The sequence below is a fragment of the Lepisosteus oculatus genome, chromosome 24 (assembly GCF_040954835.1).
Source record: "Lepisosteus oculatus isolate fLepOcu1 chromosome 24, fLepOcu1.hap2, whole genome shotgun sequence".
In the NCBI taxonomy this organism is placed as follows: Eukaryota; Metazoa; Chordata; class Actinopteri; order Semionotiformes; family Lepisosteidae; genus Lepisosteus; species Lepisosteus oculatus.
The window spans coordinates 15,495,023-15,510,877 of NC_090719.1; the positions used below are offsets into that span (position 1 = coordinate 15,495,023).

A 15,855-nucleotide genomic window follows, 5' to 3' on the forward strand; every position below is an offset into this window, starting at 1 on the left:
GAGCTGGAGAAACTATGCAATATCTTTGCATAAAAATACGGACCCAGGGCCCTGAGGCTGATTACATAAAACACTCTTGCGCATTAAATTTGACAATTATAAATACCCCTTCCCTCAGAAAGACTATTGACTTGATTTCGCTAACATACATGTTGCTTAAGTATTGATTTAGGTTCCTATTGCTCTTCATTAAATCTCCTTTACAGCCTATTGTATTGTGACATCCTCAGTTCAGTTCCCTACTCTTCACCCTCAGACATGCTCAGGACTGTGATGCTGACTGTTCCAATGAATGCACTGCTCCACAGTGATGCTTCTGTAGTTCACTGTTGGCTCTCAGCGCTGTATCACATTCAGTAACAGAGGTAACTTTAGCTACACATGCTGCCATGGCAAGGCAAGAAAGCAATGTTAGGGCAATGCTCTAAAATCAACACTATCTTTGACTATTCTGCTTAAGCAATTCCTTACACTCAGTGGTTTCCTCAACAAAACATATTGGATGCATTATGCAAACGCTGTCTAATAAATTGATTTATAACTGTGCACTGTTGGTCAGTGTCTTCAATATGCAGAAGCTGTTGTCTGTTGTATTACACAGTCATCAGTTTTTAAGACAAAACACTGGAGTAGCATAACACCTGCTATACTAAATAACCATGCAGCACTCTTCACTTTCTTATTTCATGTCAGACTAGACGAGGTCAGCATGTGCTTCCACAATGAGTGTGGCAGTCATTTGTTCTTTAGTCCATGATGTTAATCATAGATGATCTCTTAGCATTTGACGTTAACCACAGATACCGGGGAACCTGTTTCATACATGACCTTGTTTGACAAACAGGAATTAATAAATACATTTGGGGGCTCCTGAAGACTCAGTGCCCTAACGTCCACAGACCGATGATCCAAGCAATGTTATCAGCCGCTTTGACTCATATGCAGTAAATGATGAACGTCCAGTGTTCTCTGGACCCAATGGCATCAAATTACACGAGAGCTCCCTTGACTTAACAGCCACCTGCTGTTTGACCTTGCAGAGGTATCAGAGAGAGCTGCATCGGTCCTCCACATGGAGCTGATCTTAACTGTGAATACTGTGAGAAAGAGGAGGAGACGATGCAGCACGTTTCAGCGATCAAGAGCATGGAGTGCATAACTCTCGGGCTGGAGTGAGGACTGGAGCAAAGAACCAAGACAATTAATATCCAAAGCTTCCAAAATTAGAAAGTATTAAAAGAGAATTTGCAGTGCAGCACATACCTACTGTACATAAAAAATAAATAGCAATGCATATCACGAGAAGTTTCCAAAATATGAGGAAAAGGGAGTCAGATTTAATTGTTCTGGTGGAGAATTAAATGTATTGGATACGAATCTGAGGAAATCTGTGAGGTTATGTTCTGAAAAACCAGCGAACTGACTGTGATGCCATTTAATAATGTTCCAGGGTTCACCCACAGAGCACAGTATACGTGAATTAAAAGATTATCTTGCTTATACAAAGCCAGTGCAATGAAGTAACATATGCGAGACTCAAATATCTGGGGTCCTTTGATTTTATATAACATGTTCTGTGGATTAAAAAAGGAAAAATCACTGGGCTTTAAAATACTTAATCCATATTATCTTTAATATGTGGTTTTCTCCCTCAACATCAGAAAAGCAGCTTTCAATCCAAGTTAAAAAAGAACCGAAGTGAAAAAAAATGCTACATCTGACAAAACTGAATCTGTGTGATTTATGAATCTGTTCCCTGCAATTTTCTGACCACTTTTCCTAAATCACGGTTGCAGGGGAGCCAGAGCCTATCCCTGCACGCAGTGGGTCCATCACAGGGCACACACAGACACACACACTCACGCCAGGGCATCCAGAGGAAACCCACAAGAACATGCAAACTCCACACAGCCAGCACCCCAGAGCTGGAGCTGAACCCAGGGCCCCAGCGCTGCGAGGCAATGATGCTATCCACTGCCCACTGTGCCACCCACACACTGTCTAAAGATGTATTTGTATGTGTATACAGTCTGCTTTACCATTGCATAATCGCAGGGTGCAACACAATATAAGGACGATTCCCTCATTAATGCTGGGAGACAGCAACATGGCTGATATACTCTTCAATGTGTAGTTACAGTATGTGTAGTTTATTCTGATTCCTTAAGTAGCTCTAGTGGCTAGCTAGGGTTCACTTAGCACAATCGTTAAAACCTGCAGTCCAATCCATTTCCTGGCCTTATTTAGAGCTTGTATTCAAGCTCTTCCGCTGCGATACAAAGAGACAACTTGTCCAAATCTCTAGAATTCAATACCTGTTACTCGGCGTAGATACTTTGTGTATCTCATAAGAGCGGAGATTTAAGGAGACTAGATGAGGGGAACTGTAAAGATTAACGATACATTTTGCAAAGTCACTGTCACAGCAAGCTACTTCAAGACCAGAGGGTGCCATGATTACAGTGGAACATTTTCAAATCAACAATATAGTTAATATCATTAACAATATTGTGTTGTGCTTAGTCATTGGAATGTTTTCATTTCAACACTGTCATGTTTGATACAGAAATTGATTCCTTGATCTGTGTTTGGTGAATTTTTTTGTAATTTAATAAAACTAATGGTTAAAATAGATATCTAAATCCCAAGTGCTGTGTTTTTTTATCCTAACGCACATATTCACGTTTTGCATCATGTGCTGCAGGGTTCCTGCAGGGAGTTTCTCGAGGATTGTCCACGACTTCCCTGACATCTCAGCAACCTGAAAAGACCATCGCCAGCCCCCTGCACAACCTCTTCCTCTTCCCTCATTCTCAAGACGACAGGCAGTGACTGAAGGCTAACTGGACTCACTCTCTTTGACTGGGGAAAAGACTGATCTCCAACACCAGGCAAAATGGCAACAAATCACATTTTATTTTCTCCAGAGGTGTAATTCTAAAAGGTTTATAACAAACGTTAGGACAAATGTGCAACACTAGCAAGGATAACAAAATCCCATTATCAACAGGCAGATCCCATTCTCAAAGTTAACACATTACAATTTTTTTTCCTTGACTATGGTTTTACAGTTTAGTTTCCTTTAGCCTTTACCTACCTTTAATGTTCTTTAATTCACTGAGCCAAAAACATGCTCTGACTTACTGCCCTAGATGTTTTTTAGGGACTGCTCTGTGCAATGGGTTAAGCACATAACACACAAGCAGAAAATGTAAAACAATAGAAATGCAAAAGTTCTCTGGTAAATTCTCCTTTATAAACTGTCTTAATACTAGACCTTTGAAGTGTTTAATGCCTTGCAGATGGAGCAAATGTGCTTTGTCAAACCCACTGGTTTGTGCTCAATGTTAGTCATCAGCAAGAAAGTTGCATTAGACAGGAAAGGAGAGCATCTGGATGGAGCCATCGGCCTGGTGTGAAAAAGGACAGTTCATTTTTCCACCACCGGCAACAGAGCATTGAAACGGCACTCAGTGACATTATTCCCACTGTCACGATCCATTTAAAGAAATGACCAGTCTTCTTGCTGCGGGCCTGCTGTAATGTAGCTGCCAATCTGCAGAGAGCTGTCAGGATGAACACAGCTTTAACAGCCCCTCGCTGAAACATTCTTAACTTCCTGGCTGTAGGGGTGATGCAGAATCTGCCTCTTTAGACAGGAAGACCATTTGATGGAACCTAAGGAACAAGTCTGTATTTTTTTTAAATTGATGAGTGGGAATGAACTCTGTGTGTAATGAACCAAGTTAAAACAGCTGTCTTGGACATTTTTGTACTTTTTGTCTTTGGTATTTTATTTCTTTCTCACAGAACAATGTATTCATTATTAATTCCTACTCCAAGAAAAGGAATTAAAGATGGAAATAACCAGTTTTGGCAGACAGATTTTTTTAACTCAGTGCCAAAGAGCAGAAAGTAAAGTATTCATACCATATACTGTATATAAAGTCATTTTGAGAATAAGGGTGAAATTCAGTTAGGTCAGAAGCTCAAAGCGGGCTTAACCTGAGTTAACACACCTACTCCAACAAGTAGCACAGACCTCGATATACCTATACCTGAAAACCTGTAAAAGGTGAGAGACACATCACTGCCCTTGCTGTGAGGCTCTGTCTCACAGTGTGTCATATGGCACAGCAGCTCAACAGTGGGAGTGCCAGGCAATGCATTACAGTCCTCAATCCCTTCCAGGCTAGTGTAGGGGTTGGAATGATGTGTGTTCAAGCACAGAACAGAATTCCAGATGGGGAGCTTTAGTAAGACAGATAATTCACAAGTGCAGATTTGTTTTAATGCCTCATTCCAAATTAACATGACAATCCATCACCAAATCACCAAAACGAGAGGAATTCAGTGTCTGCAAAAACAAAACCCGTGATAAAAATCTATTGGCCAATTTTCCTAATAAAGGACAAATGGCACAAAATGTCACTTACTGTACGTGCATGACACCTGAGGATAAGTCCTGTCCTGAATGTTATTTCAAATCTACTTTATGAAGAATGTTCAGTGGAATCGCTAGTCCAGATCTCAGCAGAGAGCATCAGCTAGTAAACCTGAACACAATGACAGTTGGAAACAAGCTGAAAAACGACATGACAGAGGCCCTCATTTGTGCCTGTGTATGTTGACTTCTGACATAGCAGTGCTGTACGGATTGTTAGGCATGGATAACTTGAGGATAACTGCAAATTTAAAATCATCTAGATGTCATCATCTTTTAAAGATATATTACAATACTTTATAGAAATAGATATTAGATTAATGCAGCAGAAATCATTCAAATAGACTTTGCTTTTTGGGAGGTACTAATAGAATCCATTAAGATTATCTCAAGCTCTCTTTGCATAATGTGCAGTCATTTATTTAAATTAATTTCATCCTGAAATTAAGCCATTAAGCTCTTCTCACACAGGCAATAGTGGGTGTTTAGTAACATAAATAGCATCAGACATCCGCCCTTGATATATTACCTTTATGTGAAAGCTTCAATAAAGCTAGGTTTTCCATTCATTAGACAGATTTCGATAAAACCATGTTCTATATGCCTTTGAGTACATGTATATACAGAATTTGTGTTTTTGTGCATTTAAGTCCATCAGTGAAGGAATTTCTTACCTCTCCACCTGATCCTCTCTGTAGCGGGGTGGCTGCAGCTGCCAAATCTCATCCAGGGGGCTGCATTTCAGTGGTGGATGTAGTGGGTCCCCTTTTATATATAAAGCACTTTTGGGATTATTTGCATTGAAAAGTGATCAACAAATGCACTTATATTAATTGTGTAATTCAATAATTACTGAATTATTAGAAGTCTGATATTAATAACTGATATTTGAAGACCACGGCACCAATGATCGATTGAAATCAGGAAATGATCATTCATAGCCAGCATTTACTGCTTACGTCCCAAAAGCTTTCCTCTGGGCTGAATCCTGAATCCCGGAGTCATACATGACCTGGCTTGTGGCTTCATCAGTAACTCATCCTCACTTCCACCAGCATCTCTAGCTCTTTCTGTTGAGAATCTGCTCAGCACAGAGGTGCAATCCACACAGGCACAGAAATAAGAGAAGGATGGAACAGGGATGTATAGTATAAGACAACTCATGTTGGGTAGAGGACACCCCTGCTGTATTACAAACCTCCACTTTGCTGTGCTCAGACCATTCAGCACCAATACGGGGCCCGTTTACATAATTACATTAACGCATAAGGCCTAGAGCAGCTTTGGAAATCAAAATCAGCACAGAAATGTGCAAGAAGTAAACAAACCGAACCAGAGTGCTGCAGCTTCAAACCTGTAAGCAATTCTCCAGACACTGCAGTGTGGAGAGAGTTTGTGAGTGAACTGTGGGTTAAGATAATAGAAAATATCCAGCCTTGATCCCAGAGGACTGGGGGATCGTCTGACAACTTGAACTTAATTGCTTTAATTATACGGCTCAGCTGGGAATGTTTAATATTTGTTTCCAGCCTCTTTTGAAGCAGACGATTAGATGCGATAGCCGTTAAACTGTTTTAGCGGACAGACGTGATCCATTTTCCCAGAATGAAATAACTAGACCAGTAAAGGGCTGGGGAAGACGATTCCGCATCACTGAAGCAAGCGAGCCTGAAATTCACGGATCAGGGGTGAGAGTAATCACTCATATCTCGGGGATCTGAGAGCTCTGAGAATGTGCTCTGTGCTGTCTGCCGTAGAGAGGAGACCATCAAGGCTCTAAATGCCTAACAGCTCTGTGTTGACGCCACAAGGGAAAATTCCCCTTTGGTGCATTTGAAGAATTGGAATGGGCTCCACAGCAGCATGGCATTTGGATTAACAGAAATCTACAACAAAGCCCCCGACGCTGATTAAACGCCCACTCCCAGCCATATTCCTGCTCCAGGTGTGCCTGGTGCCTGGGTAACAAAAGCCCCTTTTCAATTTAAACTGAATACTGTAGGTCAACAAACAAGCTTTTATTCAGTTCGATGTACTGTTTCATGGATACATTTGACTGGACATGAAAAGCCTTCTATCTGCATCTACGAGCCCTTTAATTAGTTCAATGAAAACAGCAACCTGAACCATAGACAAAATTAGTGAGACAGAAAATAAAAGGATCCATGAAATACTAAAGCAGACTCTTGGTAAAACATTTGTGTTATTTGTCTTGACAGGATCTTTTGATGAAGTACTCTAACCTGCTCATACAGCATGGATGCTAGAGTAAATTTGTAATAGTGATGAAAGTCATCCCTATAATAATGGCTTGCTTCCATACAGTACTTTTCAACACCCATAGTGAGAGGCAGCTGTTGTCTTCTGCTGCACTGCAGGTCCAAGGGGACACACTGAGGTCCTGATCAGACACTGAAGCTAGAAGCACTCCCAGAGGGTGATGGTGATAATAAGAATCCTTACTCTTATATAGTGCTTTTCTAGACACTCAACGCACTTTACAGGTAATGGGGACTCCCCTCCACCACCAGTGTTGCAACAACAGCCAGAGTGCGTCAGTCTGCTCACCACACACCAGCTACATAACAGGACAAAGAGATGAAGCCAGTTCATTATTGACATAGATGGGGGTTATTAGGAGGCCATGATTGGTAAAGGCCTGTGGGAAATTTGGCCAGGACACCAGGGTAACACCCCTACTCTTTTTGAAAAACACACTGCGATTTTTAATGACCACAGAGCACCTTGGTTTTATGTCTCATCCGAAGGACAGAGCCTTTTTACAGTTTAGTGTCCCCATCACTATACTGGGGCATTAGGGCCCAAACAAACCACAGGTACTGGTCAGGCTCATACCTGCTCAGCTTCAGTGGGCGGCCAGTTGTGAGCTGCAGGGCAATATAGCTCCTAGCTTTCATATAAGATCTTTAATGACCATAAGATGGCTAGATCTCACCTTGAAGTCTCACTTTAAAATAATTTTACTAGTAAATCCAAATGTTCGCCTTTTTAAGGGGGTGTTTTTTTACTAAAATTAAATAAACTAATAAAATAAAAAAATGAACATGTTCAAGTCCCATGTTCTACAGCTGTGAACTTTTCATCAACAGCTTGCTTTCTGTAGAAGAGCCTTTTCTGCTTGATTACTAACATCAGTCTAGGCATTTCGACATGCCCATGTACACCAGCTCTATGCACATGGTCCTAATAACATACTCTTACAGGAAAATGGCAAGCCGCAGTTAGTTATTACAATGATGCGTCCATAAAGCAAAGTCATCCAAGACAGTGGGTGATTTCGGTGCTGTCCTGCAAAGGACAAACCGTTCTATCATGTACGTACAGAGTTCTGTGTGAAGGATATACAGTATACAACCATATGCTCATTATTACTTCTCGCTTAAGAGTGATACCCTGCATCTCCTGCTTTCCATTTGACGTTGATTTAAAAGACACATTGTCCAGACCAGATGAGGAATGAAAGTTAACTGTGTTTCCAACAAGTCAATGTATGTGACAGGCACATCAGTCCATTTCATCACCTCACTGACATCACTTCCTGAGAGTCTTTTACCAACATGAAACCCAAAGATCAGGAACAATCATTCCTGAAGCACACCGGGGTCGGGAACATGTGCTAATTCATTAGCTGAATATGACCAAATATCCCTGGTGTCCTCAAGAAACTACAAGCCCAGTGCCAGTCGTTTTGAGTGAATTTAAGCCCTCTCAGGATTTCCTTGGGTGGCTACGCAGAGTGATCCTTAAGACCTTGTGCTGTAGTGTGTAAAGTCATCAGAAGGCTACAGTCATCCTCCATCAGATGTGTGACACTGCTGTTTGCACTGCAACTGTATAATACAGCAGATAACAGTAGTAAGGTGCATGTGTAGTGTTTCCTGTGCTGATGGAAGGGCTGTAGAAGTTTAACAGATTCATGATTGGAAGTTGTAAAATTCTTGTTGTAAAAAACATGCAGCAACTCAGCCAAACAAAAAGGAGAGGCCATGAACAAACCTCACCCAGTTGCATAGCTGAACTCACCAGTCCTTGTTCTGCTGTAAAAAAAACCTGGAGAATAAGGACCCACAGCAGAGACTGGTCCCTTCCTTCTTTAAAAATGCGCCTCAGGGATGTTTTTACCTGAACAACCATACTCCATAACCTCTTATGCATTTTACTGCTCTAAAGTAACAATCTGTCTAGTGCACGAGTGCAGGGCTTACACTATCCAATGCAAAAGGAAAAATTACAAGCATATTTAAGCATTAAAATCACAGATCATTGCAAGTCAAATTAACAAGTTTGAATCTGGCACAAAATCTTCGTTTTTGAGGTTTATCCCTGAAGTTCCATAATTTAAATGCTACTTTTGAACATGAAATGCTGCTTTTGTGCAGCCTTGTAAGCATGATGTTAGTCTGCGCTTCACCCTGGGGGAGGGGTCGAGGAGAGAGACGTGAGATTCTTTTTATCTCCCCACCATCTGTCTGAGACAGTCTGTTTACAGAGGGGCAATTGCAGACATCCGATTCTTAAACACAGCAACATAGTTTAGTTGTAGTAACATATGAGAAAAATGACCCATATCAGAGCAATACCCACTGAAACTAAAAAAGAAAAATTTGAGACCTCCCTTAGTGAACAAATTTAATCCTGTCAGAGAACACTTGAAATTGAAATAAGTTTGTATTTTGTACAGAGAAGTAAATCTCTATAAATGTTGAACATTATTTTAAATTAAATTGTAATATTTAAGTCTTGATTTATCTTTTCCCATGGGTCAAAGATGTAGTTTGATATAGCGTGCCACAAAGCAACCATCATACAAATGGCAAAATAATAACAATTATTATTAATAATAATATTAAGTGAGAAAACTTTCATTTGTCTAGCACATTTCACCCCAAAGGATCTCAAAAGTGCTTCACAGTCCTGAAGTAGCTGCCACCTGGGTGACAAGATGGCTACTGTATTCCAGCAGCCTCGTCACGCAGGTGAAGTGAGAAATTACTTCAACAACTGAAACAGGGAGGAACATACGTGGGGTGGGTTTGCTCAAGCTGAAAGAGGAATTCAGCCAGACTGCCAGGGTTGACACCCGAAGTGCTACGAACAGTGCTCTGGAGGTCTTGATTTCTCACCAAGTCGCCCATGTGGTAGTGTGCTTTGTGGGCTAAATTAATCAAGCTGCTGCATCACTGGCGCATCTCTAATTGATCTCGTTATCATAAGCTTTGTTTTGCGTGCAGCCCGCAAAGCTGCCCGTCTCCCCTGCCAGAGAAAATTAGCAATCGTTACAAAATTAATTGGCACTGGGGACCTTTCTATGAAAGAGTGTGCCTCTTTCATTTGATGCTGTTAATTGCATTGGATGTCGCGCATTTAACAAAACACCAGTTTTATTTTTTAAGAAAAAAACCGAACATGCCACTCCTTGAAAGATACCTTACCTAGAATGCAGTTTTCTAAACCATTCTTTTCATTTTCACCTCTTGTGAGTTCTCACACCCACCACGTATATTAAAAAAAACAAACACAAAAAAACTCATATAAAAATCTCATCCTCTGTGTTTCCAATATTCCTTTTTAACATCACCACCTCACTGTGGAAATCTTCTTATGCACACTGGCTTCTCAAAATCTCATTTAATCCCTAAATCCCTTTTTAGGGATTTGCCGTGATTTATAAAAATGTTCGGGGTTTTAATTAAAGAGTTGCATTTTGTGTATTTGTTATTAGAACCTACAGATGACAGAAACCAAACCTAACCAGAACGGCGAATCTTCTGCAGGATTTCCTAGGATTAAAAATGCATGCATTCAAATATTAATATTTACACAGGTTCGGCAGTGAGATAAGGTGCACCTGACAGAGCAGAAAGACAGGAAGAAAACTGGGAGCTCTGTACGTTTTCATGATGGACGGGTCTACTCTGGGGAGACCCACAGAGGGCAGCCTGGAAGCCGTTAGGCAGTTTTGCAGGGCAGAGGATTAAGTGCAAAAGCTTGCAACATGCAACATTGCCTGTCACTTAGCACCAGAGAACAAGAAGATTAGATTCTGCTTTCAGAATTATTATTCTGTAATCACCGCATAAATCCACAAGAGCATTAATACATCTACAACAGTTTCTGAGATTATCTCTTGTGACTGGGATGCAACCAATAATCAATTGTGTGGAAACAAATCAAGGCATACTTGTCATTTGAATTCATGATGTAAAAAAACACTTTTTTACATCAAATACTGGTTTATGAAGCTCTGGGGACCTCTCAACCCGATCAAAGAAAAAAGAATGGTACCTGCACATTACCTGCACCTCTTTGTAGTGTGAAATAGTGTAGTTTGCTAGTGTGTGGAAATCATCAACAGCTTATCATCGCTTAAGTGTTTCAAGTGCTAAGTGGATGAGATAAAGCAATTTAGGATAAATGCAGAACAAATTCCTGGGAGGACTTTACAGATGAGTGCTGTTGGTTTACTGTCACTCACTTCAATGTTGGTGCCCAGTGGCAGTCCAGGTTTCTGATCCAACTCAGGTAATTAATTTTAAACTGCAAGGCAAGAGCATGTTTTTTCTGTGGTACTTAGCAATGTAGGATTTCCAGTGTTTGTATGAGATCTTCTCAAGTGTCTACAGCTGAAAAATAATTATACTGTAGCAAACTAAAGTTAAGAGGCAAAGTTAAAAGCTACAAAATAGGAAAGAAAAGTTTCATATGAGGTTTATGTTTATTCCTTGATGCTTCTGTCCAACTGTGCACTAGGCCAAAAGTCTGAAGGTATTATAAATGTGCTTATGTAGAGACTTAGGCTCAAGTGTGTCCTTCCTGAGGGCTGTTAGTAAAACATTCTGCCAAGCCAGAGACCCTGGAATGCAACTCTCTAAAACAAAGGTGAAACAGGCTACAATCCACCTACATACTGTATATTGGCACTTGTAACTATTTTTACACATTAACAATACTTACAAACGGTTCTAGTATCCTTGACTAGAAGCAAAAACAAAATGTTTTTTGCTTGTCATCAAAAGTCTCCACACTCCTCTTGCACGCTTTAGGTTGCTCATGCACTATCAACCCTGGAATGTGATCTGCAGTTGATAACATCAAGACTTCCTCATAAAAACTACAGACTGGACAAATGATCTCAGTCTTGGAAGAGAGTATTCCTGTATCAGTCACTTATTTTTGTTTTGCTGTACTGTAAATATGGAAACTGTTTTGTTCTGTATTTTATGCATTCTACAATTTGTGGAGAGATTTTTTTTTCTGAATAAAATCGATATTATAACAATAACACCTATTGGAAAGCTACCATATGACCCAGACCCACTACAGGCCAAGGTCAATAATAAACAGCATACAAAATCAGAATGTATGTATACAAAGAGTACAGGCAGAGAAGGTTCCTACTACTAATTTACCACTGCCACATGCTACCCTGTGTACCAATACCATCCTGATGAAAGTCAGTATACTGCAAAAAACAAACTTCGGCAGAGACTACACCTGAATATATATGTGTTTTTTTATGGTTAATTTACTGATATTTCATGTCCTCAGCATTTTCAGTGTATTATAATTTATAATAATTAAAGTAAAACACACTCCTAACCAAAAAGAACTGCGGCATCTGTCTGCCACAGCACTTATCTAAGTATGACCTACCCCAATTCTGGTCCCCAGCTCCAGCCCTCACACAGCAAAGCAAAGGAAGAGGAGAACCACATACACTCCCATCAGGACCTTGTTTTATTAGGCATTCTGAATTTACACTTGTAAAAAAAGGGAAGAAAAGCACACTCAGATGCATGAGTAAAAACCTAACACAGTGCACTGTTGTTTTCTACTGCAGTCCTGGCCATCTGGGTGTGAGTCTGGAAAAGCATAAAAAGACAAATTAGATCACTGCTTGCAGTAAGGCAATGCTAGCACTGCAATCTGGAATAACAAGAGCAATAACAGACATATCTGCATGGCCATTCTGTCACAAACCGGAACTGATTTGATTTGAGAAGCTGGAGAATAAACACTGTTACTGGACTTGAAGAGACACCTTCCTAGAAAAAATAATGACTTCATGCAGAAGTGACTGCAAGATTGTGCTTTTTCATGTTTGAGTCAAAACTGGAATGGAACAGGCTCTGTTCAATGCAATAAATAAGAAATAAAACATATCTATCTCAGTGCACTCAATGTGACCAAAAACTAGTTGCAAGTTTTTCCTTTCGCATTAGGCAGTGAATATCCCTCCCTTAAAAGGGGACACATTGGCAAGGACCGAGTTGAGGAGGTACTCTTTCTCCTCCATGAGGATTTTCTAAACCTGCTGTTCATGAAGCACTGCAAGTGCAAAAACCAGTCGTAGTTCTTGCCAGAAGCACCAGTCTAATGAAATGGAATTTCAAATACCGAGAGTTAATTAGAACAACCATATGGTCCTGAAACCAAAAGACCTTACTTCTGTTCACCACAAAATCAATGTCTCCCCAGTCTACCTACATTGCCTTTTGCTTATAAAATGTAATATCACTAATTATGAGCTATATTACTCACATTAATAGGTGTTACTCAGAAACTGCTGATTTACAATTTTTTAAATTTGCTATGGACCAAATAATTTTAGAATTAGAAGCACATTTCACTACTATATTCATTAAAGCACACAATTATACATTCAAATATAAATGCAAACCTGTTTGTATTTAAGATTTTTAATTTTCACCTGCATTTCTAACTCTGGTTAAACACACACACACACCACACAGACCCCAGCAACATACTGGATCGTTTTGGATCTACAGGGAGCACCACTGTGCTATATGGTTAAAATACTGAAATCCCTTGAAAGCAGCACTAGGCTAACTATAATATGTATTTGGAAAAGTTTCAATGATAAACACATCTTCCTATTTTGTGTGCCTCAAACACATTACATACCAATACAATTTAAATGGTAATCCTAAAGAGCATAAGAAAAAGATTTTTTGCTGTTGCTGTAGGAGCAAAAAAACTTGGGTTAAAAAAGAAAAAATACAGGCCCTTCACTCAGACTGTGGTCTTCTAATATTTTCAGCAGAGACCGGCATGTCTCTTTAACCTTGCAGCACGTACTTGTTCATGGGATTTTCCGCAGGGAGGGGATGGGGGTGTTTGTGGGGGTAACATCTGCTTTGAGATCTGTTTTGCTTTTACAAAATCCATGTCTGCACACAGACACAGGATGCAGATTTCCTCACAGCTTAAATACAAACACTAAGAAGATGGCACTTCAGATAAGTCACATCACCTCCAGGGAAGGGCACACTAACATAGGACAATGTACCTTATTTACTGACAGTCAGATTATCAGTCTTGATTCATTTAATCCAAACAATGACTGCATAGGAGCAAAATTTATTAAATGATGCAGCTGCCAAAAATACTATTATTAGGAAAGAAAAGATTCCAGATTTCTGTTTTTAAGCATCTTTTCTCTTTTTATGGCAGTATACAACTCACTTTTATATCGCTTTGGACTTGCCTGCATTCATTTTCACATCGTCTGCACAAAGGAGGCCGTATGCGTGCACGTAGCTTGGGAATGGAAAAGCCTTAGACAGAACATCGATACCATGAATATGCATTAAAAAGACTGAAGACCCTTAAAACAGACTGTCCCAATGTGTGCATCTCGATCTGAAAAAGCAGATTTATGAAACTGTGGCAAGGCACAGAGTACAATATGTGTCCTGGCCACTACAAGCTGTTTAAAAGAGATTATACACATTCATTAGCGGTTTTACAATGACTACTGTTTTTTGCATGGGGAAATATCTATTTACAGACAGAACCATTCGTATTGAGCCTTTTTAAATAGTGTAGCACAATCTCTTTTCTACTGACTCTTGATAACCTTAATTGTGCAATTGAGTATTGAGAGTTTTCCAGTTTCATCAAAAGGTTTAAAGATTTTTATATGATTGATTATATATAAACATTCTCATTTACTTATAAAAATAGCTTAGTGAACTGACATTCATGTGTATTTATAGATAACAAATTGTTACATAATATTCATACAAGTTAAACATGCACCTGTAACTCCAACCCTGGATGTACAGAGCTTTTAGAAAATGTCCCTGAAACACGGCACTTTTAATATTTTTACAGTTGTTAAGTGCAGGAGATCTCAGGTTCACTCTTATAAATTTACATTTCACATCTGATAAGTAGGACAGAGATAGTGCCCTCGGCTTTATAGGATTTCTTCTTCAGTTGCCTTCCCCATGCCTGCTTAAGCTCTGAAGACGCCTGAAACAGTTAATGGTACCAGTGGACAGGTTAGCAAATTTATTGGCACCAGACTGCCTATGATTCCGATATGAAAATGCTTCTAATTCCTCTAAAAGCTCTGGCAGCAGCTCGGCCTGCATCCTGCTATCACCTCTGAGTGAGGCTCTGCCTGCAGCCGGGAAAGTGGCCAACTCGCAGGACATATCAGATCCCGGAGCGTGCTGGGAAGCCATGTGAGCCTGCAGTTCGTATCCCAGATCGTTTAGAGAGCCCCGCTGGGGATGGTGCTGCTGGAGACCTGCCATCCCAAAATCTGCTTCGTCACACTATCCCACACTTATCTCTGTGACATTCCAGCAGTCCTCTGCATTTCCTTTACTACAAATTCAGTTCATTTAGGACGTCTATTGGCAAAGCTGTAGCAGAGCAGACTTTGCAACTCCTGAAGACTCACTGACAGCACAGCACCAGCTTCAAGCTCAGGTGCCGGTGTGGCAGAAACATTGACATTTCGAGCTGTTTCAGGACGGAGAAATGTTTCTGTCGTACATTAACAGAAAAGGACAAGAATCATCGTGTGGGATTTTAATTTTGTTTTACACATGAAGCAGGGAATCCCAAACCTGCACGCGAAGGAAAACTGTTTCTGCTGGCTCCAGCTACCGATTCCAGCTAGGCTTCAAATCTCCAGAACTAATTGATCATTTTATTGATCCGCTTGCTTGCTTACACATTTATTAACTTCTTCCTTTGGTCATTCCTAAGTGTCCAAAATGCCTGACTTCAAGGGTACTTTTTCATAGCCTCTCCTCTGCTTTATTGCTATTATTTCTGACTAAACAGCTCTAACTTGTGCATGTCTATTTTTAAATGACAACACATACCACTGATTTCTTCTTCTTGCTTATCTTGCTATGCAGAGAATACATCTTTCAAGTCTCCTCATCTCACCTGGAGTTTCACTATCAAGAAGGGCAGGTTTTGGGACACAGGCACCAGACATTAGTTTATTAACTGGCCTCTAATACAATCGCATTTAATCGTCAAAAATAATCCATTGCAGACATCTGGTTTCATACCAATGATGTAAATGTAATAAATATAACTGGAGAACTCTTTAAGCCTGATGC

At 40.1% G+C, this 15,855-nt stretch overlaps 1 protein-coding gene across 1 annotated transcript in view; it reads right to left on the minus strand.

The window, feature by feature from the left end:
- Positions 1–12,184: 12,184 nt before the first annotated feature.
- Positions 12,185–15,855, minus strand: part of nup214 (nucleoporin 214) — a 61,258-nt gene continuing 57,587 nt past the window's right edge. The window contains exon 37 of the mRNA XM_015367232.2: positions 12,185–12,327. Coding sequence (XP_015222718.2) covers positions 12,297–12,327 — 31 coding nt within the window. The 3' untranslated portion in view covers positions 12,185–12,296. The remainder of the gene's footprint in view (positions 12,328–15,855) is intronic.